Source organism: Erythrolamprus reginae, chromosome 6, assembly GCF_031021105.1.
Source record: "Erythrolamprus reginae isolate rEryReg1 chromosome 6, rEryReg1.hap1, whole genome shotgun sequence".
Lineage (NCBI taxonomy): Eukaryota > Metazoa > Chordata > Lepidosauria > Squamata > Dipsadidae > Erythrolamprus > Erythrolamprus reginae.
This window is the reverse complement of record NC_091955.1, coordinates 22,640,513-22,665,102: the sequence shown is the minus strand read 5'-3', so window position 1 is coordinate 22,665,102 and position 24,590 is coordinate 22,640,513. Positions and strand designations below refer to the sequence as shown.

The window sequence follows — 24,590 nt, the reverse complement described above, 5'->3', positions numbered from 1 at the left end:
TCTTACCAACTTGAACACAGGGCCCTATTTAACAAAATGAAGTTCAATGGTGAGAAAAGTAAGATTTTACACTTAGGGAAGAAAAACCAAATGTATAGGTATAGAATAGGTGTCATCTGGCTCAGTAGCAGCATGTGTGATAACTCTGAGAGGGATTTTGGAGTCCTAATGGATCTCTTAAATATGAGCCAGCAGTTTGCGGCAGCCACCAAAAAAGCCAATGCACTCCTAGGCTGCATTAACAGAAGGATAGAATCGACATTATGTGAAGTGTCAGTACTGCTTTACAAGGCCTTAGTAAAACCACTCATTCATTCATTCATTCATTCATTCATTCATTCGTTCGTTCGTTCGTTCGTTCGTTCGTTCATTCATTCATTCATTCAGTTAGTTAGTTAGTTAGTCAAATACACAAGGAGGGTTAGTAAAATACATGATGAAGGTTATAGAGGAGATACTTATAGTAAAATATATCTAAGAAAGAATAGAAAATAAGATATAGTAATAGAACATATCAATGAAAGAATAGAAGAAGAGATATAGGAATAGAAGAAAGGTATAGGAGATATAGGAGAGCAATAGGACAGGGGACGGAAGGCACTCTAGTGCACTGGTACTCGCCCCTTACTGACCTCTTAGGAATCTGGATAGGTCAACAGTAGATAATCTAAGGGTAAAGTGTTGGGGGTGTGGGGATGACACTATGGTGTCTGGTAATGAGTTCCACACTTCGACAACTCGGTTACTGAAGTCATATTTTTACAGTCAAGTTTGGAGCGGTTAATATTAAGTTTAAATCTGTTGTGTGCTCTTGTGTTGTTGTGGTTGAAGCTGAAGTAGTCGCCGACAGGCAGGACGTTGCCGCATATGATCTTGTGGGCAATACTTAGATCTTGTTTAATAAGGCGTCTTAGTTCTAAACTTTCTAGGCCCAGGATTGAAAGTCTAGTCTCATAGAGTATTCTGTTTCGAGTGGAGGAGTGAAGGGCTCTTCTGGTGAAGTATCTTTGGACATTTTCAAGGGTGTTAATGTCTGAGATGCGATATTGGTATATTGCATCCAATTTTTGTTGCCACAATATATATAAAAAATGTTGAAACTCTGGAAAGAAAGCAAAGAAAACCCACAAAGGTGATTAAGAAGCTGGAGGCCAAAATATATGAAGAACTGTTGCAGGAATTTGGTATGTCTTGTCTAGTGAATTGAAGGACTATTTGATAACAGTGTTCCAAGATTTGAGTAGCTGCTACAAAAAAGAGGGGTCAACCTATTTTCCAAAGTGCTTAAAGGCGGGACAAGAAGCAATTTAATTTTCTTTTATTTAGCTAATTTCTTTGGCATTTCTAACCAGGATTGAAATCTTAGGTGCTATTATGTTTTGGATTCCAGCCGCATAATTCAAGTGACCTCTAAGAATTAACATGTATTTTTATATGAGAGTATTATTTGTCTTATTTTATTCCTTAGATATATTATTTAAATTAATATCTTTTAATTTTCTCCTCCACAGGGATTTCACTGCAAACATCAATTTTCTAGTAAGTATTATATTTTCATTCTTATTATATTTCATTCATTCTTAAGATCAAGAAAGCAAAACGTTTGAATGACTGGTCAGCCTGAAAGCTCATTACTGTACTTTTTGGAGTATAAGATGCCCCCCCCTTAAAAATGGATGACAATTGTGGTGGGCCTTACACACCAAATGTTGCCAAAGCCCCCACCTACCTGCTGGTACACGCCGTTTGGTCATTTTTGGCCTCTGCACACGATATTTTCGGCCTCCGCAAGTTCCATTTTAGACCTGTTGCAGGCTGTGAGTATTGCCACAGCGCATTGCTACAAATTGCTGCCTTTGGACGTTGCATATTTGGCCTCCACGCATAAAATCTTTGGTTTCCGCGCATAAAATTTTCGGCCTTTACACTCTCAATTTTTGGCGTCAATGTATCGCATTTTCAGCCGGTTCCAGCCAGTGGTTATGGGAAGTGGGGACAATCCCAGTGGCCTGGAACTGGCCAAAAATGTGACATGCGGAGTCCAAAAATGCGACACTCACAGGCGGCAATGCACTGTGGCGATCCCTGTAGCCTTGAACAGCTGATTGGCAATATTCTGGGAGGCCAATCCAACTGCCAATCAGCTGCTCAGGCTGAATCAGGCTGCGATAACGTGCTGAACCTGACCAGGCTGTTTACTGTTTGCTGCCAGGACACTAGCCAGATAAATACTGATGGATTATTATTATTATTTATTAGATTTGTATGCCGCCCCTCTCCGTAGACTCAGGGCGGCTCACAACAATAACAAAGACAATGTAAGAACAAATCTAATAATTTAAAAAACACTAAAAACCCCTTATTAAAAGCAAACATACACACAAACATACCATGTATAAACTGTATAGGCCTGGGGGAGATGTCTCAGTTCCCCCATGCCTGACGGCAGGGATGGGTCTTAAGAACTTTATGAAAGGCAAGGAGGGTGGGGGCAGTTTTGATCTCCATGGGAAGTTGGTTCCAGAGGGTCAGGGCCGCCACAGAGAAGGCTCTTCTCTTGGGTCCCGCCAAACGACATTGTTTAGTCGACGGGACCCGGAGAAGGCCAACTCTGTGGGACTTAACCGGTCGCTGGGATTTGTGCGGCAGAAGGCGGTCCCGGAGATATTCTGGTCCGATGCTATGAAGGGCTTTATAGGTCATAACCAACACTTTGAATTATGACCAGAAATTGATCGGCAACCAATGCTAGTAGACAGAGGCAGATTTTTTTCTTGTTTTCCTCCCCAAAACTAATATGCATCTTATATTCCGGAGCATCTTATACTTTGAAAAACATGGCCTTTAAAAAAATTATTCCTATTTGAAGACCTTGTTATTCATCTTCAAATGTCTTGGGTCATGCCAAGATACAAGCTTTTCTGTGAATGACCAAAATAGTATGTTTGTTTTTAACAAGAATTATTTAAAAAAAATAGGCTTAGATTCTCAGAATAAAAAATGTATCATCGTTCTTTGTACTCAAATATTTTGATTTTGTCTCCCACCGTCGCTCAAAGAAAATATCAGTACCTACACAAGTACAACAAATGAGTAATCATGGGCATATTCATTTGTCATATATCATTGGTGGTTTTTCTACACCAAGTTTTCTGGATGTGTAAATTAATGTATAAATAGCTATCAAAATCATGAAACAGAGTTTTTGAACACTAGCAATGTAGAATAGTTACTGAATTGTAAATACTGACATTGCCTTAGCAATCAAGCTATTGGATGTTTTGTGTGTTCCAAATCCAGTTGCCTATAATACTTGTTATAGGCTAAATATTCAATTTGGATGCAATCTATAATGATTTGGCTCACCTGTCTTCTAAAGTAGGTGAGGTGATATGCTTTTGATTGTTTGCATGAGCGTATCTTCAATGGCTATCATTACTCTAGATTACTTAAGATTTTTTATTTATTATTATTTATTTATTCATTTTATCTTACCTTTATTATTTTTATAAATAAGGTGACAAATATGCGTAATATTTCTTTCTACTATTTTCCCCGTAACACAACTCAGTGAAGTAGATTGGCTGCGAGAGAGGGACTGGTTCAAAATTACGCAGTTGATTTTCAAGCCCAAGAGGCAGCATTAGAATTTACAGTCTTCCAGTTTCTAGCCTGATGCCTTAACCACTAGACCAAACTAATCTATCTCCTGGTCTATCCGCAGTAGATCTGGTATTCTGCCTAGTATATTCCAGAAGGAATATACAGTGGCACCTTTACTTACGAACTTAATTCATTCCGTGACCAGGTTCTTAAGTAGAAAAGTTTGTAAGAAGAAGCAAATTTTCCCATAGGAATCAATGTAAAAGCAAATAATGTGTGCGATTGGGGAAACCACAGGGAGGGTGGAGGCCCTGTTTCCTCCCAGGAGATTCCTAGAGAGGCCCCACGGAGGCTTCTTCCTGCCTTTTCCGGTTACAGTTTCAGAGGCTCAGGTTTGTAAGTGGAAAATGGTTCTTGAGAAGAGGCAAACAGAAAAGTTTGTAAGTAGAGGCATTCTTAGGTAGAGATACCACTGTACTTTCCTTTTCTTCATCTGGACTGTGGTGTGCTAGGTATATTATTCAAGCATTTTATCTATCTATCTATCTATCTATCTATCTATCTATCTATCTATCTATCTATCTATCTCTATCCATACATCCATCTCTATCATCCATCCAATCTATCCATTGCCTCTCTCATCTCTCTCTCTCTCTCTCTCTCTCTCTCTCTTGCCTCTCTCATCTATCTATCTATCTATCTATCTATCTATCTATCTATCTATCTATCTATCTATATCCATACATCCATCTCTATCATCCATCCAATCTATCCATTGCCTCTCTCATATCTCTCTATCTCTCTATCTCTCTATCTATCTATCTATCTATCTATCTATCTATCTATCTATCTATCTATCTATCTATCTATCTATCTATATATATATCTATCTTGCCTCTCTCATCTATCTATCTATCTATCTATCTATATATCTATCTATCTATCTATCTATCTATCTATCTATCTATCTATCTATCTCTATCCATACATCCATCTCTATCATCCACCCAATCTATCCATTGCCTCTCTCATATCTCTCTGTCTCTGTCTCTGTCTCTGTCTCTGTCTCTCTCTCTCTCTCTCTATCTATCTATCTTGCCTCTCTCATCTATCTATCTATCTATCTATCTATCTATCTATCTATCTATCTATCTCTATCCATACATCCATCTCTATCATCCACCCAATCTATCCATTGCCTCTCTCATATCTCTCTGTCTCTGTCTCTGTCTCTGTCTCTCTCTCTCTCTCTCTCTCTCTCTCTCTCTCTATCTATCTATCTATCTATCTATCTTGCCTCTCTCATCTATCTATCTATCTATCTATCTATCTATCTATCTATCTATCTATCTATCTATCTATCTATCTATCTATCTATCTATCTATCATGCCGTCCATCTCTCCTGGAGGTGACTCTAGATGGTATACAATAATTAAAAGCCACTAAAAGCATTAAACATCAGAACAATAAAGGTATGGGGTATCAAGTGACTAAAGATACCTACATAAAAGCATTATATAAACAATCAAATCTTGTTAAAGATTGTTCGCAGCATGGCTTCTCTGTGTTTTTATTACAGTAAGTTGTATTTCAGCTTTTATTATACCCTTCACTCTTATTTTCAGAGGTTTCTTTATTATCTCTCTGCTTATGGCCACTTGAATGTGCATTGCTATAGTCCTTGAGTCAGCAGAAAAGTATTTGGCACAAGCTTCTTTATCTCCATTTCTAAGTCATTTTCTGTCTCAATGATGAGGCCAGCCAACGGTGCCTTCTACACCTATTTGATATTAAGGAAAGGGATTGGCAGATTCCCTGACTTCATTTCCTCTTTAATGGGCACTGCTTGCAGCCATCGCCTTTCGTAAGCCCCCTAAAACCCACCTTTGTCGTCAGACCTATAAAGCCCTTCATGGCATCAGACCAGAATATCTCCTGGACTGCCTTCTGCCGCACGAATCCCAGCGACCAGTTAGGTCCCACAGAGTTGGCCTTCTCCGGGTCCCGTCGACTAAACAATGTCGTCTGGCGGGACCCAGGGGAAGAGCCTTCTCTGTGGCAGCCCCGACCCTCTGGAACCAACTCCCCCCGGATATCAGAGTTGCCCCCACCCTCCTTGCCTTTCGTAAGCTCCTCAAAACCCACCTCTGTCGTCAGGGATGGGGGAATTGAAATTTTCCCTTCCCCTTAGGCTTATAGAATTTATACATGGTATGTTTGTATGTATGATTGGTTCTTTAAATTGGGGTTTCTTAGATTATTTTTAATTTTAGATTTGTTTAGAATAGAATGAATAGAATAGAATTTTTATTGGCCAAGAGTGATTGGACACACAAGGAATTTGTCTTGGTGCATATGCTCTCAACATACATAAAATAAAATATACATTTGTCAAGAATCATGTGGTACAACACTTAATGATTGTCATAGGGGTCAAATAAGCAATGAAGAAGCAATATTAATAAAAATCTTAGGATATACGCAACAAGTTACAGTCATACAGTTAACATGGGAGGAAATGGGTGATAGGAATGATGAGAAAAACTAGTAGAATAGAAGTGCAGATTTAGTAGAAAGTCTGACAGTGTTGAGGGAATTATTTGTTTAGTAGAGTGATGGCGTTCGGTAAAAAACTGTTCTTGTGTCTAGTTGTCTTGGTGTGCAGTGCTCTGTAGCGACGTTTTGAGGGTAGGAGTTGAAACAATTTGTGTCCAGGATGTGAGGGGTCAGTAAATATTTTACCCGCCCTCTTTTTGACTCGTGCAGTTTACATTATCTTTTATTGTTGTTAGCTGCCCCGAGTCTGCGGAGACGGGCGGCATACAAACCTGATTAATAAATAAATAACTGAGATATTCCCTTCACCCTAGGCCTATACAATTTATGCATCGTATGCTTGTGTGTATGTTTGGTTTTTTAAATAAGGGTTTTTAAAATTATTTTAAATATTAGATTTGTTACAAGTTGTTTCCTTATTGTTGTTAGCCGCCCCGAGTCTACGGAGAGGGGCGGCATACAAATCTAATAAATTAATAAATCACTCTTTCTAGTATGAGTTGGGACTGGGGCTGGGATTGGAAGGACAGAAAGATTTTATCAGAAGGCTAACCTTGGAGTATTGACCTATGAATTGGAGGGTGTGTGTGTGTCCCACTAATTTATTGGGCAACCCCTTTATTCCCCCAGAAAATAATCCTCGAGGTGATTGATGTTGCCCAATGCCTATCACCTAAAAATCAGTGGAGAGGAATTAGTGGCGAAGCAAGGTAGAATGTGGGCTCTATTGATCATAAACCGTCTCCTAGTGCAGTGACGAATATTCTTGAAAGCACATTCCATTTTTCAGAAACTTTAGAAGCTGCAGAGGCTGCATGGGAATGATATATGCTCTTGTGTGGCCTCCGGGCCCCAGTGGGAGTCATGTGAGAAGGTCATGTTCTTGTGTGGCTTCCTGCGTCTCTGAAAATTGTGCAAGGCCAAGGGACTGTTTTTGTGCAGTGTTCACAGCATTCTCCAAAGCTACTTCAAAAACAAAGTCCTTGTGCAATCTGGAGAAGCCTCAAGTAGGCCACAGGTGCTTGTCAACAGAAAGAGAATGCTGCCTACTGATGCGCATCTTGGGAAATGGTGCGAGGGAGCCTTTTTGAATGACTGTGGTGGCTTCTACTTTAGGTCCAGCTTCAGTGCTGCTGTCGTGTCTGTGAGGGAGAGACTAATTTATTTTTTCTGAGAGAGAGGGAGAAGGAAGGAGGAAGGGGTGATGGAGAGACAAATAGTGGTTGTTGTTGTTTTTGTTGTTGTTATTATTATTATTATTATTATTAGATTTGTATGCCGCCCCTCTCCGTAGACTTGGGGCGGCTTACGGCAATGATAAAAACAATATATAATTACAAATCTAATAGTTAGAATCTAAAATAAAAATAATACATTTAAAACGTCTAAAAAACAAGAAACCCCAATATATAAAAACATATCATACACAAAAAACTACATAGGCAGGGGGAGATATTTCAGTTCCCCCACGCTTGACGACAGAGGTGGGTTTTAAGGAGTTTACGAAAGGCAAGGAGGGTGGGGGCAGTTCTAATCTCTGGGGGGGAGCTGATTCCAGAGGGTCGGAGCTGCCACAGAGAAGGCTCTTCCCCTGGATCCCGCCAAACGACATTGTTTAGTTGATGGTACCTGGAGGAGACCAACTCTGTGGGACCTAACCGGTCACTGGGATTCGTGCAGCAGAAGGCGGTCTCGTAGATATCCTGGTCCGGTGCCATGAAGGGCTTTATAGTTGATGACCAACACTTTGAATTGTGACCGGAAACTGATCGGCAACCAGTGCAGACTGCGGAGTGTTGGAGTAACATGGGCATATCTGGGGAAGCCCATGATTGCTCTCGCAGCTGCATTTTGCACGATCTGAAGTTTCCGAACACTCTTCAAAGGTAGCCCCATGTAGAGAATGTTACAGTAGTCGAGCCTCGAGGTGATGAGGGCATGCTACAGGTGCAGTCTGGTTCTATGAAACTGCGGAAGTGGGAGGCTCTGTTTACCTGCCCTGGCTGCTTCTACGCATGTGTAGAAGTGTTGTGTGTGTGTGTGTACATGAGAACCAGTAGCAATGGGATTTGGACTGAGACAGAGAGAGAGACAAAGAGACAGACATAGGTTTTTTTAAACATATAATTACCTATTTTTCAGAGTATAAGACGACCTTTTTACCCCACAAAAGAGGGTGAAAACTTGGCTGCATCTTATACACCCAATGTAGCCCCACCCAGCCATCTCCACTCTTTGTTCTCTGCCTGCCAGCAATTTACCTCCTTGCAGCAAACAGCAGGGGATCCTGCTTAGCACAAGCCACTGATTATTTGCCTCTGGACACTCAGCTGATGGATTGAAATTGCCGGCAAGCCCACTTGCTAAAATGAAAGTGAAACTAAAGCTGCATGGAGGCAAATTGCTGGAGGGATCAGACTGTGCTGAAACTGGCTGTTTGTTTTTTGCTGCAAGAAGGTACAATAAGTGCTGCAATAAGTCAATAACTATTAGAGCCTATAGAATGTTCAAATTATTAGAATTATTGTTTAAAGACTGCTTTATTATTAACTTAGCAAAATGAAGAAGCTTTTTAAAATAAATGATTGATATGAAGAGGCCAGATGCTATTGTATCTTCTTTTATTATTATTATTTATTAGATTTGTATGCTGCCCCTTTCCAAAGACTCGGAGTGGCTTTTTTAAATACCAGAGAATACTTCCAGAAAGCCACATCAATTTTAAAGATCTGTAAAAGTATAATCTGAAATGTAACAGTATCCTTTTTTAGTATCAAGATAAGGCAGCTGAGTTAAACCCTCACTTGTTTGTAGTAGATCTATTTAAATAATTGGGAGGAGTTAGTGTGATTTCATTTAAGAAAACTTTCTGGGATTAGTATACTGCCATAATGTACATTGTTACAATTCTTTGCTATTTCTATGGGTCAGACACACATGCACAGAAATACACAGCAAACAGTTTATATCATCTATGCTGTTTGCTGTTTGGCAAATTGCTGGGGGGCAGAGGCCTTTTTTCCTTGTTTTTCTCCCCCCCCTCAAACTAAAGTGTGTCTTATACTCTGGTGCGCCTTATACTCCGAAAAATACGGTAAGAAGGTGCAAGATCTAAATAGCATCTCCATTGTTATAGAGATTGAGCAATGGCAATTTCAATGGAAAAAGAATATTAAGAGAATTGATATATTTTCCAGCTAATGAGGCTAGGTGATGGCTAAAATGAGTTCCCCCCACCCTCCCAATGATGGAAATGAACAGATTGGATATTTCTTCCAAATCCAATGTTAACGTAGCAAATTCTTTGCAGAATGGAATGAAGTTTGAAAATTGTAGTTTCATTTCAACTTGTGATATTTCCATTAAACTTTAGTAAAGCACATACTCCTTCAAATTATACTGACCTGGCATCGTTTAAGATGATAGCGGCAAGAATTTTATCTGCTTTTATTGGAAAAGATTCTTGTTTTCCACTATAGAAGAATAATTAATTAAATTGTGGGAATATGCTTTGATGTCTAGACCAGTGTTTCCCAACCTTGGCAACTTGAAGATATTTGGACTTCAAATCCCAGAATTCCCCAGCCAGCAAATGCTGGCTGGGGAATTCTGGGAGTTGAAGTCCAGATATCTTCAAGTTGTCAAGGTTGGGAAACACTGGTCTAGAATAAGTTCATTGTCTAATAAAAATAATCTTCTGTACAACTCAGTCATATTTTGAAATTATTTTTGGACTACAATTCTATTCATGGAATGGTAGCATAACCCTAATTTGATCCTCTGGTTATTCATTTTGGGTGGTAGTGGTGAGGGAGAGGAAGTATTTAACCAAACGTGTCTTTTATTTGCAAGTCAATTGAACAACTTAAGAGTACATAAATTAAACAATTAAGAGTTTGATTGATGTAATGGTTAAAGGCATCAGACTAGAAACCATTACTTGTTCCAGTCCTCATGTAGGAATGAAGCTTCCTAGATTCGCCCACGTTTCTACAACACTCCGTGGCCTGCACTGGCTGCCGATCAGTTTCCCATCACAATTCAAAGTGTTGGTAATGACCTTTAAAGCCCTACATGGTACTGGACCAGAATACCTCCGGAACCGCCTTCTACCGCACGAATCCCAGCGGCCGATAAGGTCCCACAGAGTTGGCCTTCTCCGGGTCCCGTCGACTAAACAATGTCATTTGGCGGACCCCAGGGGAAGAGCCTTCTCTGTGGCAGCCCTGGCCCTCTGGAATCAACTTCCCCCGGAGATTAGAATGGCCCCCACCCTCCTTGTCTTTCGCAAGTCACTTAAGACCCACCTATATCGCCAGTCATGGGGGAACTAAGACATCTCCCCCAGGCTTATTATATTTCATGTTTGATGTGTATGTGCTGTATGGTTTTTAATTGTTGAGGTTTTTATATATTTTATTATTAGATTTGTTCCATTGCTATACTGTTTTTATTACTGTTGTGAGCCGCCCTGAGTCTTCGGAGAGGGGCGGCATACAAATCTAATAAATTGAATTGAATTGAATTGAAGCCATCTGGATAATTTTAGGTTAGTTTTTGTCTCTCTCTCAGAAGAGAGAGGTAATAATAAATTGCTTCTGAAAATGTAACCAATATAACTGCAAAGATTTGTCCAGGCAGACAAATTGCCGAGAGTCGAGAATGTTTTGGAGTAACATAAACACTTGTATTGCATGGGCAGTAGGTTTTGTCCTGTAGGTAATGCACGGACTAGTCATTTTCCTCAGTACTGTCACATTTGGTCAGAACCTAAACTGGTCCAAGACATGAACGTATAGTTTCTTCCTACAAGAGAAGACTCTTGATTGATCCAAAATCCTCCTTTGTGTTAAAGTACCATATGTACTGATGGATTATACAACTAGCTCCCTTGAGTCAGAATTGGCTGGACAGGGGAAACATTTACCATTGTTTTTAGAAGATGTGACTGAAGTGTATGTCTATACTGCATTGTTTGATTAGTGAATGTCTTTGCTACCTTCCTAGGATATGAGGGATAAACATAGAGACATCTACTGAGTTTTTCTTTAATGGTTTAAGATATTATCGAGCTATTTCAAGTTGGTTTTTTTAGACAGAGGCACATATACACATATATTTGTTACCTTTACAGTGGAGGCTATGAACAGTTTCTGCCATCTTCCGCCGGACTCCCTTACTCCAGTCAATCTTAAAAACATGAAGCTTGGGACTACAATGAAGTGTGAAGATCACAGGCGTTGCTCTCTCTACTTAAGTGTCAAGGCAACTCTTCAACTTAATGGTAAATCAGAAGATTTCATAGGGAAATGTGGATAATGACTTGTTCTGCCGGGGTGTTTCAACCACCCGTAATTACAGGGTAATTAGTCCAGGAAGACACACACCACACGATAAAAGGAAAACCCAAAAGTTTTTATAAACAGAAAAACAGAAACAGATCCCTTTTTAAATGTCAAAGGGATTTTCTGGTACACACAAGGCACAGGTGAAATGCAATCCAATTGCTCACCCAATAACTGGGAAATTGAGTCCAATTCTAAAGTCCAGAGAGTCCACACACACAATTCTGAACAGCAAAAAACCACGATCTTGACGAAACAATGAATCAGATAAACTGCCATGAGGCTAACACACCAGGATGCACTTTTATCTGTAGCACTAATTACAGCAGCCCCACCCAGCTACAGGTGGCCTCATTTTCTCTTGTAATAATCCTTCAGTTGATGTCTCCTATGCATCACTCTACGCATGCGTGGATGTGTCATTAATTCTTGTTCAGAATCCAGGGATGATACAGATGATTGATCTCCTCGTGGGCTGTCTGCCAAACTCCCCTCTTCCCTGTCACTCACGCTTCCTTGGTCAGAGGAGACAGATTCTACTGGAAGCAAAACAGGCCTGCGGCATGTGGATGTCTCCCCCACCTCCACCTCCACATTGCTTGGGGCAGGAGCTGGGCCAGAGCTAACCACAACAATAACTGAGGGATCTTGTTCAGTGGAAGAGCATGTGCAGAAAACACCAGCTCAACTTTCAGTTCTCTAGAGAGAATTCATGTCTTTCCTGGAGAATTATTGCATATGAGAGAAGGGGAAATCCAGAGTGTTCTTTGGGTCCTGAGTAGTGTTGGGCGAACCGAACATGCATAGTTCGGGTCCGTGCTGAACTTGGCCGGGTTTGGTATACCGATCCCGATCCCGGACTTTTCCAGAAGTCCCTGTTCAGGTTTGGCGTTCGATTGAACACCGCAATACTATAGCAGCAGTGGGGGGTAGGGGGGTGAGGCGCTCTGCACATGCCGGCTATTCAGGATCCCGGCTGGCAGCTTCAAGCGGGTTGTGGGTGGGAGGGAGAGACAGGGAGGGCTCCGCCCCTGAAGGGCTTTAAAAGGGTGGAGGGAATCCGGACCTTCGGAGCACAAAGAGCGAGGGGAGGTGTGGATTTCCCACAGACTGGGGGGGCGCAATCAAAAGGGGGCACGGAATGCCATTTCCCATTTGCTTGGCTCCCCCGCCGGGGGTGGTGGATAAGAGCCGCACCTGACCCTGGAGCCCGCTTAGGAGCCATGTCACTTGTTTCACCGCGGCTCTCCTGCTGGCTGCAAAGACAGGGTGGCACAATGTCAGGACTTTCTCCCCGCTGAGCTCCTGGGGATTGGAGACTGACCTCCCTCCCAGGGCTTCGCCGGGCCAGAGGGGTGGGGAGGCAGTTCTGCTGGCATGCTATTCAGGATCCCAGCTGGCAGCTTCAAGCAGGTTGTGGGCGGGAGGGGGATGTGGGGAGGGCTCTGAGGCTCAAGCCGCTGATTCGGCTTGGGGGGGCAGGAGGGGCGACTCCAGACCCGGAACCTGACCTCCCCCCCAGTGCTTCACCTCCCGCTGGGCCAGAGGTGTTGGGTTCGGGTTCGGGTTTGGGTTCGAGTTCAGGGGCCCGAACCCGAAATCCGACGTCAAGTTTAGCCAAACCCACCAAACCCGAACTTCAACGGGTTCGCCCATTGAAATCCTTTAGGACAGGGCTCCCATCAATAGCAATAGCATTTAGATTGATATACTGCTTCATAGTGCTTTTACAGCTCTCTCTAAGCAGTTTATAGAATCATCATATTGCCCCCAACAATCTGGGTCCTCATTTTACCCATCTCGGAAGGTTGGAAGGCTGAGTCAACCTTGAGCCAGTGGAGAGATAGGAACTGCTGAACTACAGCTAGCAGTTAGCTGAAGCAGCCTGCAGTGCTGCACTCTAACCACTACGCCACCCTGGCTCTTTACAATCACAATTACTTTTTAAAAAGGTAAAGACATGGTGATTCCAACTGAGAGTGCATACTTGTTCTGGTACCCAGAGCTTGTATACACTAGATAGCAGCAAAAGGATGGGAATTGTTGTATTGTTTGCCGCCATCCTGTGGTCACATCAGTATATACTAAGGCAATTTAAAACAATGGGAAGTTCAACATTACGGGTTTCAGCTCAGTACAATGGGAGAATATTCCCTGGATTCTTAAGATGCCTCCAAATGCCATTAAGAAATTACAAATTAAATTTAAATGGATGCAACCAGAAAGAAATTTAAAAAGATAGCTGTATCAAAGAAAATAGCAGTATATCAATATTCCCAGTTTCATGAAGATAACATGATTCCATATAGAAATCTATGAAAATACTTTCTCTAGCAAAGAATTTAGTGGAGATAAAGGAAATATGAAAGTAGGAGAATCACCTGTCTAATCCATGTTGACCTTAATGGATTTCATCAAACTGGATTGGCATTTACAGAGATTGGCTACTAATAAACTTTAGCTCCATGAAAGTAGAATTAAAAATTGAACCCATTGCTGTTTTCTACTACATTTTATTTGGTAGAACTTTGATTGAGGAGCATTTCAACTTTCATAAGTGAAGTGCTCATCTTTGATTAGCCTACAGGTTTTAAAAGTTATATTATTTGTTTCAGAGGGTTTTTTATTCATTCCTTCACTTTCATAATATTCTATTGTAAGTGAGTAATAATTCCTTCTCCTCAAAGTTTGTTTCTTTAAATTCTGAATTTGCATTTATTTCTACATTATTTTCAGAAAATACTTCCGGTGTTTTAATTTGTTATTTTCTGATGTTTACGCAAAAAACCAAGTGTGTGAAGGTGAAGATTTCCAGGGGGCAAAGTGCCTATCCTGAGGGAAATAAGGTAAAAGATTTCAGTTGTTTCTGTCATTTTATTAAACCTAAATTTAAATAGTCTAGGAAGCAGGTGATATATGTCTTTCAGTATAAGTGATTCTTTTCTTTTAAGCTGATAGGGCAAAGTTATATATTCAGAGGTAAATATGGTGTTCCCACTTTCTCATTTTATAGTGCTATGAAGTTATTTACAGAACAGAGTTGGATAGTCCGTCTTTTGAGGTAGTTCAAACAAAAAAAAAATCAATCATGAGTACTCAAATTATCTTTATTTGAAGGTTACACCAACAGAATCTTGCAGGTCTATAATTACCTTTTACTTTTATTCTTCCAAATACTAAAGTGAGTCCCTTTTGTCTATCCGCATACCTCCTTTGAACTCAGATTTCTCTTATTTGACTGTTGTCTAGGTTGTGACTCTTCCTTCTATCTTCCAAGGTCATCCCTACAGACCATTACAAATGGGAAGGTTTGTGGATCTTCCCTTCCAGACCATCCTCTTATTATTTTTTTGTCAGCTATCACTGAGACTGCAGAAAAATCAGAGTTCAATATGATATCTCCAATAAAATTGTTCTTTGAGGAAACTTGCCGGCCTGGGTGTTCTGTGTTTTATGGAGTTATTACTTGGAACCTTGACAATGTGCTTAATAAATTGATATGGCAGCTCATTTCAATGAATGTGATTTAGGGCAGCATACAACCCACACTTAAAACAATGTTATAGCTATTTTAAAAAGCTTAAAACATAAATAAAAGCAAGACTTAAAAGCTACCTTTGAAAAGTGTTCGGAAACTTCAGATCTTGCAAAACGCACCCGCGAAAGCAGTTGTGGGGCTTCCAAGATTCGCCCACGTTTCTTCAACACTCCATGGCTTGCATTGGCTGCTGATCAGTTTCCGGTCACAATTCAAAGTGTTGGTCATGACCTTTAAAGCCCTACATGGCATTGGACCAGATTACCTCTGGAACCGCCTGCTACCGCACGAATCCCAGCGACCGATAAGGTCCCACAGAGTTGGCCTTCTCCGGGTCCCGTCGACCAAACAATGTTGTTTGGCGGGCCCCAGGGGAAGAGCCTTCTCTGTGGTGGCCCCGGCCCTCTGGAACCAAATCCCCCCAGAGATTAGAACTGCCCCCACCCTCCCTGTCTTTCGTAAACTACTCAAGACTCACTTAAGCTGCCAGGCATGGGGGAGTTAAGATATTCCTTCCCCCTAGGCCATTACAAGTTATGCATGGTACGTTTGTGTGTATGTTTGGTTTTTTAATAAGGGTTTTTAGTTGTTTTATTAATTGGATTGTTACATGCTGTTTTTATCATTGTTCTTAGCCGCCCCAAGTCTACGGAGAGGGGCGGCATACAAATCCAATTAATAATAATAATAATAATAATAATAATAATAATAATAATAATAAGATTGCTGGAGAACATGCACCTAAGCACAACATAATAATTATCCAGGCTTTCCATGGGATGTTCGAGGCTGCTGGAAAAGTTACGTTTGGGAGATTTTCTGAAAGATTAACAGGGATGGGCTAACCTCACCTTTGGCAGGGGGGTGATGATTATTACAATGTGCTGTACATGGGTTTACCCTTGAAGAGTGTTCGGAGACTTCAGCTGGTGCAAAATGCAGTGGCGTGTGCAATAATGGGTATACCTAGATATGCCATCTTTACACAAGCTGCAATGGTTGTCAGTTGGTCTCCGAATCCAATTCTGGCCATTGGTTATCACCTTTAAAGTCCTAAATGGCTCAGAGCCAGACTATTTACAGGTCTGCCTCTGACCTCGTACCTCATTATGGCCCCTAAGAGCCCACAGAGTTGGCCTTCTCCAGGTCCCGCCTGCCAAGCAATGTCGGTTTTGGCTGGACCTCAGGGAAGAGCCTTTTCTGTGGTGGCTCTGACCCTATGGAATCAACCGCCCCCAGAGATTTGCACTCCTCCTTACCGGCCTTCTGGAAAGCCATTAAGTCCTGGCTTTTCTGGGAGGTCTGGAATTAGATTGACTGCTGTGTATGCATGTTTCTTTTTAGGATATTATTTTATTGTTTTATTATATTATTGATTTTATTGGGTATTTTGATTGTATTTTAGTACTGTTGTATTTATCCCACTTGTAGCCGCTCTGAGCCCGCTTCGGAATTAGTGGCATATCAATACAATACAGTACAGTACAGTACAGTACAATACAATGCATAGAAACATAGAAGACTGATGGCAGAAAAAGACCTCATGATCCATCTAGTCTGCCCTTATACTATTTTTTGTATTTTATCTTAGGATGGATATATGTTTATCCCAGGCATGTTTAAATTCAGTTACTGTGGATTTATCAACCACGTCTGCTGGAAGTTTGTTCCAAGGATCTACTACTCTTTCAGTAAAATAATATTTTCTCATGTTGCTTTTGATCTTTCCCCCAACTAACTTCAGATTGTGTCCTCTTGTTCTTGTGTTCATTTTCCTATTAAAAACATTTCCCTCCTGGACCTTATTTAACCCTTTAACATATTTAAATGTTTCGATCATGTCCCCCCTTTTCCTTCTGTCCTCCAGACTATACAGATTGAGTTCATTAAGTCTTTCCTGATACGTTTTATGCTTAAGACCTTCCACCATTCTTGTAGCCCATCTTTGGACCCATTCAATTTTGTTAATATCTTTTTGTAGGTGAAGTCTCCAGAACTGAACACAGTATTCCAAATATGGTCTCACCAGCACTCTATATAAGGGGATCATAATCTCCCTCTTCCTGCTTGTTATGACTCTAGCTATGCAGCCAAGCATCCTACTTGCTTTCCCTACCGCCTGACTGCACTGTTCACCCATTTTGAGACTGTCAGAAATCACTACCCCTAAATCCTTCTCTTCTGAAGTTTTTGCTAACACAGAACTGCCAATACAATACTCAGATTGAGGACTCCTTTTCCCCAAGTGCATTATGTACAATACAATACAATACAATACAATACAATAATACACTACACTACACTACACTACAATACACTACAATACAATACAATATTCTAGAAGGCAGGAGGAACATGCCATCTGGATCCCGTTGGATGAAAGCCGATGGGATCCTCAACACAACTCTCCTGTTAGACCTGAAGAGATGGGCAGATGTGATTGGGAAAGGCCTGGTCTCTTAAATAGCCTTGTGTACCTCACTCTTATATGAAAAAGGAAGAACTTCCAACTAATCTGCCAATTCCTGAAATCTAGATTTGGCAATATATTATTACAGACTTCTCCTTTTTGAAAAAAATCAGTAAATATGTGTTTATTATGGTTACGAAATATTACTACATCTAGGGATTTTCCAGAAAAGTTTATACCTCATAAAAATACTTTTGAGTTTTTTATTGATTCATGGCTAAAGGTTTGAATATTTCCACAAACAAGGTAGATACTATTGGTATATACCAGTGTTTCCCAACCTTGGCCACTTGAAGATATTTGGACTTCAACTCCCAGAATTCCCCAGCCAGCAAATGCTCCATATCCATATGCTCCTCTGGGCTCAGTTGAATTCATTGGATACAGCATTTGATGCATATTGGGGGGAGGGAGCGACATGAAATATAACCCCAGTTCCATGGTCACAAGTGTTTACTTTTGGCCAGCTTCCTGCAAAGAAAGCTAAATTTCAGCCAATGTTGCAAAAATCTTTTAGATGTTTTACTTTGAATAAAATCTTCTTCTATTCATTATGGTGCATTTGTGGGTGATAGAAGGGAGTCCCCCAGTAATGGGCTGCTGCCCCCCCACTGGGGAGGGGGGGGAAAGACACAGTGGAGGTAGTAACTTTATGCACTATTTATTGAATACTTAATAGTTTTTTTATTGTCCTTCTCCAGTACCTTAGTATGATCCTTAATTAGTTTTAAAATAGGAAATAATTAAATAGTATGTTTTTACCCATAAATGCTTTAATCATTTTAACAATTATCTAGAACTGAACTTTTATAGTAATTAAAGAGTATTGAGCTACTTGCTTAATCTGTTATCATACTGAACCTTGTAGGTTCAGTGCAAAACCTTAAAATGTTACTGTGGTCCTCAACAAATAATGTCTATCATTTGTCCTTTTTGTGGCCATTCAAATAACGTGAAAAACTGAAAAAGAGTCCAAACACCTATTTGAAAACTTATCTTGATTGGTAAGCCACTCCCACCCAGTCACATGACTTTTAAGCCCCCCCCCCCCCGGTCACATGATTTTCAAGCCAATCCTACTTGGTCACATGGTGGACCAGCCACTTCTACCCAGTCACACGCCCATCAAGCCACACCCACAGAATAAGCCATGCCCACAGTGTGGTAGTAAATTTTTTTGCAGCCCTTCACTGGACTCCCTTCATAAGTGATAGAAGTTGATAGAAGTTGATAGAGGTTGATATCCGTTTTATGGAGTTTTTTGGGTCTTTTGTCTTGTTTTGTCTTTTTTTGGAATTTGGCATTTTGACTTAAAAAAAATAGAATGAAAAAAGGTTATGCCTCCACATGTAAATATTTGTGAGCCTCTCCGAGTCTTCGGAGAGGGGAGGCATACAAATCTAATAAATGATTATGATTATGATTATGATTATGATTATGATTATGATTATGATTATGATTATGATTATGATTATGATTATGATTATGATTATGATTATGATTATGATTATGATTATGATTATGATTATGATTATGATTATGATTATGATTATGATTATGATTATGATTATGATTATGATTATGATTATGATTATGATTATGATTATGATTATGATTATGATTATGATTATGATTATGATTATGATTATTGTTGAATTTAACAATAATAACATTTCCATATACAGTGATCCCTCGATTATCGCGAGGGTTCCGTTCCAAGACCCCTCGCGATAATTGATTTTTCGCGATGTAGGGTTGCGGAAGTAAAAACACCATCTGCGCATGCGCACCCTTTTTCCATGGCCGCGCATGCGCAGATGGTGGAGTTTGCGTGGGCGGCGGGGAAACCCGGATCTTCGTCTGCTCGCTGCTGCTGCAGCCGCCCAGCAGCTGATCTGCTCGGCGGCAGCAGCGAGGAGCCGAATCGGGCTTTCCCCTTTGCGTGGGCGGCGGGGAAACCCGGATCATCGTCTGCTCGCTGCTGCTGCAGCCGCCCAGCAGCTGATCTGCTCGGCGGCAGCAGCGAGGAGCCGAATCGGGCTTTCCCCTTTGCGTGGGCGGCGGGGAAACCCGGATCTTCGTCTGCTCGCTGCTGCTGCTACCGCCCAGCAGCTGATCTGCTTGGCGGCAGCAGCGAGGAGCCGAATCGGGCTTTCCCCTTTGCGTGGGCGGCGGGGAAACCCGGATCTTCGTCTGCTCGCTGCTGCTGCAGCCGCCCAGCAGCTGATCTGCTCGGCGGCAGCAACGAGGAGCCGAATCGGGCTTTCCCCTTTGCGTGGGCGGCGGGGAAACCCGGATCATCGTCTGCTCGCTGCTGCTGCAGCCGCCCAGCAGCTGATCTGCTCGGCGGCAGCAGCGAGGAGCCGAATCGGGCTTTCCCCTTTGCGTGGGCGGCGGGGAAACCCGGATCTTCGTCTGCTCGCTGCTGCTGCTACCGCCCAGCAGCTGATCTGCTTGGCGGCAGCAGCGAGGAGCCGAATCGGGCTTTCCCCTTTGCGTGGGCGGCGGGGAAACCCGGATCTTCGTCTGCTCGCTGCTGCTGCAGCCGCCCAGCAGCTGATCTGTTCGGCGGCAGCAACGAGGAGCCGAATCGGGCTTTCCCCTTTGCGTGGGCGGCGGGGAAACCCGGATCTTTGTCTGCTCGCTGCTGCTGCAGCCGCCCAGCAGCTGATCTGCTCGGCGGCAGCAACGAGGAGCTGAATCGGGCTTTCCCCTTTGTGTGGGCGGCGGGGAAACCCGGATCTTCATCTGCTCGCAGCTGCTGCAGCCGCCCAGCAGCTGAGCTGCTCGGCGGCAGCAGCGAGGAGCCGAATCGGGCTTTCCCCTTTGCGTGGGCGGCGGGGAAACCCTGATCTTCGTCTGCTCGCTGCTGCTGCAGCCGCCCAGCAGCTGATCTGCTCGGCGGCAGCAACGAGGAGCCGAATCGGGCTTTCCCCTTTGCGTGGGCGGCGGGGAAACCCGGATCTTCGTCTGCTTGCTGCTGCTGCAGCCGCCCAGCAGCTGATCTGCTCGGCGGCAGCAGCGAGGAGCCGAATCGGGCTTTCCCCTTTGCGTGGGCGGCGGGGAAACCCGGATCTTCGTCTGCTCGCTGCTGCTGCTACCGCCCAGCAGCTGATCTGCTCGGCGGCAGCAGCGAGGAGCCGAATCGGGCTTTCCCCTTTGCGTGGCCGGCGGGGAAACCCGGATCTTCGTCTGCTTGCTGCTGCTGCAGCCGCCCAGCAGCTGAGCTGCTCGGCGGCAGCAGCGAGGAGCCGAATCGGGCTTTCCCCTTTGCGTGGGCGGCGGGGAAACCCTGACGAGCAGACGAAGATCGGGGTTTCCCCGCCGCCCACACAAAGGGGAAACCCCGGCTCCTCACTGATGCCCCCGCTCGCCTGCCTGCCCGCCCGCTCGCCCGCCCGCCCGCCCGCCGCCCGCCGCCCGCCCGCCGCCCGCCAGCAAGAGGGGGAGAGATAGAGAAAGAGAGAGAGAAAGAAAGATGAGAAAGGAAGGAAGAGAGTGACGTCATCGGGTGGGAAAAATCGCGATATAGCGTTTCGCGAAGATCGAGATCGCGAAAATCGAGGGATCACTGTACTACTATTTTACCATAATCCAGATGTCTGAGTTTAATATAAAATACAATCAGAGTTCTTGCTCATGATTGCAGTGAAGTTTGTTTTAATGAAGGGGTTAGAGTTGCTTCCTGGATCTTCAGTGGATTGGCAAGTTCCAACAGTAGGGAAGGGCTCAATTTCAGATAGATTGCTGGATAGTCCCAACTGTCAAAACTCTGAGCGGTGAGTTAAATTACCACTGCATTTATTGAAACAGGAGAGCCTTTGGAAACTGAGAACATAATTAAGTGAAATCTGAGAAATTAATAAATACAGAGTAACAGAGTTGAAAGTGTCTTTAGAAATCTTCTAGTCCAACCCCCTTGCTCAGGCAGGAAATCCTATACCAGTGATGGCAAACCTATGGCACGTGTGCAGCAGATGGCACGCAAAGCCATATTTGCTGGCACATGAGCCGTTGTCCCAGCTGATCTATAGTGCACATGTGTGCACCAGCCAGCTGATTTCTGGCTCAGGCGGAGACTCTGGGAGGGCATTGTCGTCCTCTGGAGGACCTTCGGGGGAGCAGGAGAGGACATTTTTACCCTCCCGAGGCTCCAAGAAAGTCTATGGAGCCTGGAAAGCAAAAGACAGGCCTATTGGGCCCACTGGAAGTTGGGAAACGGGAGCACGGTAGCGGGAGGGGTCGTAAACACATGCATGGAGCAACATGGGGTTGTGCATGCAGGAGCATTGAATTATAGATGTGGGCACTTGTGCTTACACATGCGAGCACACTTTCGGTACCCAAAGAAAAAAAAGGTTCACCATCACTGTCCCAGGGGTGGGCAGCAGGCAAGATGGGGTGGAACGCAGTTCCACCAGCAGAAATGAAGATGCATGTGCAGCTCCAGCTGATTGGCGGCTTTCACTTCCTGGATTACTGGTCTAGGCTCGGCTCTCCTTTTCCCCCCGGCAGTTGCTCCTGCATCTGCGCTCCTTGCTTTTTTCCTCTTTCATCCTTCCTGGCCTCAGACGAGCTTCCCTCTCTCCTGCCCAGCTCCCCTCCAGCCTCACGTGGCCACCTCCCGCCTGAGGTGCAAGCAGAAGGTGTGGGTGGAAGCGGCGCTGGCAGCATTTATGCTTCTGGCAGCACCCGTTCACCTAGCTACCCAGCCCGAGGCAGGAGGGTGACCCAGGAAGGAGACCGCAGGAAACACAAAGCAAATTGTCACCCCAGCAAGCGACACTGGTAAGGTTGTAAGTCGAGGACTTAACAGTTCACTTGAATGATGATGATCATTCAAGCCATTCCCACCTGATTACATGGCCGGCAAGCCACTCCTACCCAGTCACATGACCATTAAGCCACACCCACAAAATAAGCCACACCCACAGTGTGGCAGCAAAAATTTTGGCTGCCCATTACTGCACTGTCCTATACCATTTCAGAGAAATGGTTGTCCAATCTCTTCTTTAAAACCCACAACTTCTGAAGGCAAGCCCTTCCACCGGTTAATTGTTCTCCCTGTCAGGAGGCTTCTCTTTAGTCCTATATGCCAGAATTATTCGGGTTAACAGAATAAAATTAAAATGACATATAGCATTAATACATTTGAAAAATAATCTTAATGGAATGTCTGCTTTCTCATGCTCTCATTTTGTGAAGTAGGGTCTAAACTGAAGATTCTTTTCATTCAAACAGGTGAAAATACAATTTAATTGCTTTGAGGTCAGTGTGGGACAACATCTCTACCTAACCATGACAACAATACCATATTATTGTGGAGTTAAACAGACTCAGGAATATTATGTTGAAGGTAGGAAACATTAAAAAATGTTCATCTTGTGTGGGCACTTATATGTTTGTGCTAATGCAAATATTAAAATGAAGATGATGGTGATACAAATACCAGTGCATCCAATGCATAGTACCTATTGGATTATCTATCTATCTATCTATCTATCTATCTATCTATCTATCTATCTATCTATCTATCTATCTATCTATCTAGTCAACAATTATAGAGTGGTAATTTGTACAAATAAAACATTAGATGAGTAATGATAAAAGGTAACAAGAAGACAATAGGACAGGGACGGTAGGCACAGTGGTGCGCTTATGCACGCCCCTTACAGAGATCTTAGAAAGGGGGAGAGGTCAATTGCAGATATCTAAGGTTAAAGGTTTTGGGGTTAGGAGTAGAAACCCCAGAATCCAGTGGTGCATTCCAGGCATTGATTACTCTGTTGCTGAAGTCGTATTTTTTGCAGTCAAGTTGGGAGCGGTTGACATTTAGTTTAAATCGATTGAAGGTGAAGTAGTTGTTAACAGGTAGGACATTTTGATATATGATTTTATGAACTATAATTAAGTCGGAACGGAGACGATGGAGTTGTAAGTTGTCTAAGCCAAGAATTTCAAGTCTGGCGGAGTAAGGTATTTTGTTGTGAGAAGAGGAGTGAAGGACTCTTCTTGTGAAATATTTCTGGACTCTCTCAATTGTGTTGATGTCAGATATGCAATGTGGGTTCCATACAGGTGAGCTGTATTCTAGGATTGGTCTGACAAATGTTTTGTATTTATGATTTATATGTACATAGAGAAAACATTTGGGAGAATTACCGGGGCCTGAAGGGGGAGACGAGAGGATGTGAAAAGTAAAGGCCAAAGGGACCCCAAGGGTGGTAGGAGCATTCAGAGCTGTAACTCTTCAATTGGAGAGGTGTCTCCAACAGGAATGACTCCAAAACTCTCTGTCCAGAAGAGTGTAGGGTTAGGAGCAGCTAAGATACAGTGCAGAATCCTCAAACCTCTAGGCCTCTGCTAGAGAACCCAACATTGTGAAAGACGTAAGCCTTAGCCATAGGGGTAAGAATTAATGATTTTTAATTTTTTTCAAATAAACAAATGTTATCAGAATAATCAGTGAATCATGCGATTCCATGTGAAGCTTCATAATCAAGCAAACCCATTACTCCTTCCTTTTTTTCATTCCTCCCTCCCTCCAGGAATCCGGCTTACACTCACAGCAAGTCGTATTTCTATAATGGCTTAAATAAGCCACTTCACGAGGTTCACAAAAGCCACTTCTCCAAAAATCAAAGCAATCACACATAGACCCAGAAGCAGAAAGAACACGACTGTATTTGACAATATTTTCCCCTCTCCAGGTCATCACTCCAATTAAATCCCTTATTCAATCATCATAGCCGAATCCAATGAAATATTTGCAATCAGTATGCTATTAAGGGATTTCTGCTGATTTCTGATCAACCCACCTGAAGATAAAACAGATGTCTAAAGAAAATAAACAAGTTGAACATCTTTTTTTTTTTTTGCAGACTGCAGAAACAGTGATGTGGGGGAAAATATTCCAGATTGTTTTGGTAAGTTGAGGTCTTTGCAATCTAAAACAGTAGCATATTTAATAGTCTACTGAATATTTCATCAACAAGGGCACATGAGAATTATTTATCAAATATAGCTTGATTCCTAAAGAACACTCCTTTAATTTTTTCTTTTTCTTCTGAAGCTGGC

At 42.6% G+C, this 24,590-nt stretch overlaps 1 protein-coding gene across 2 annotated transcripts in view; it reads left to right on the top strand.

Moving 5' to 3' along the window:
- The window catches only part of IL17REL (interleukin 17 receptor E like), a 94,832-nt gene that overhangs the window by 25,074 nt on the left and 45,168 nt on the right, over positions 1-24,590 (top strand). For both annotated transcript variants that reach the window (XM_070755381.1, XM_070755379.1), the window contains exons 2-6: positions 1,512-1,539; positions 11,295-11,444; positions 14,242-14,351; positions 22,755-22,869; positions 24,395-24,439. In XM_070755381.1, coding sequence (XP_070611482.1) covers positions 1,512-1,539; positions 11,295-11,444; positions 14,242-14,351; positions 22,755-22,869; positions 24,395-24,439 — 448 coding nt within the window. The remainder of the gene's footprint in view (positions 1-1,511; positions 1,540-11,294; positions 11,445-14,241; positions 14,352-22,754; positions 22,870-24,394; positions 24,440-24,590) is intronic.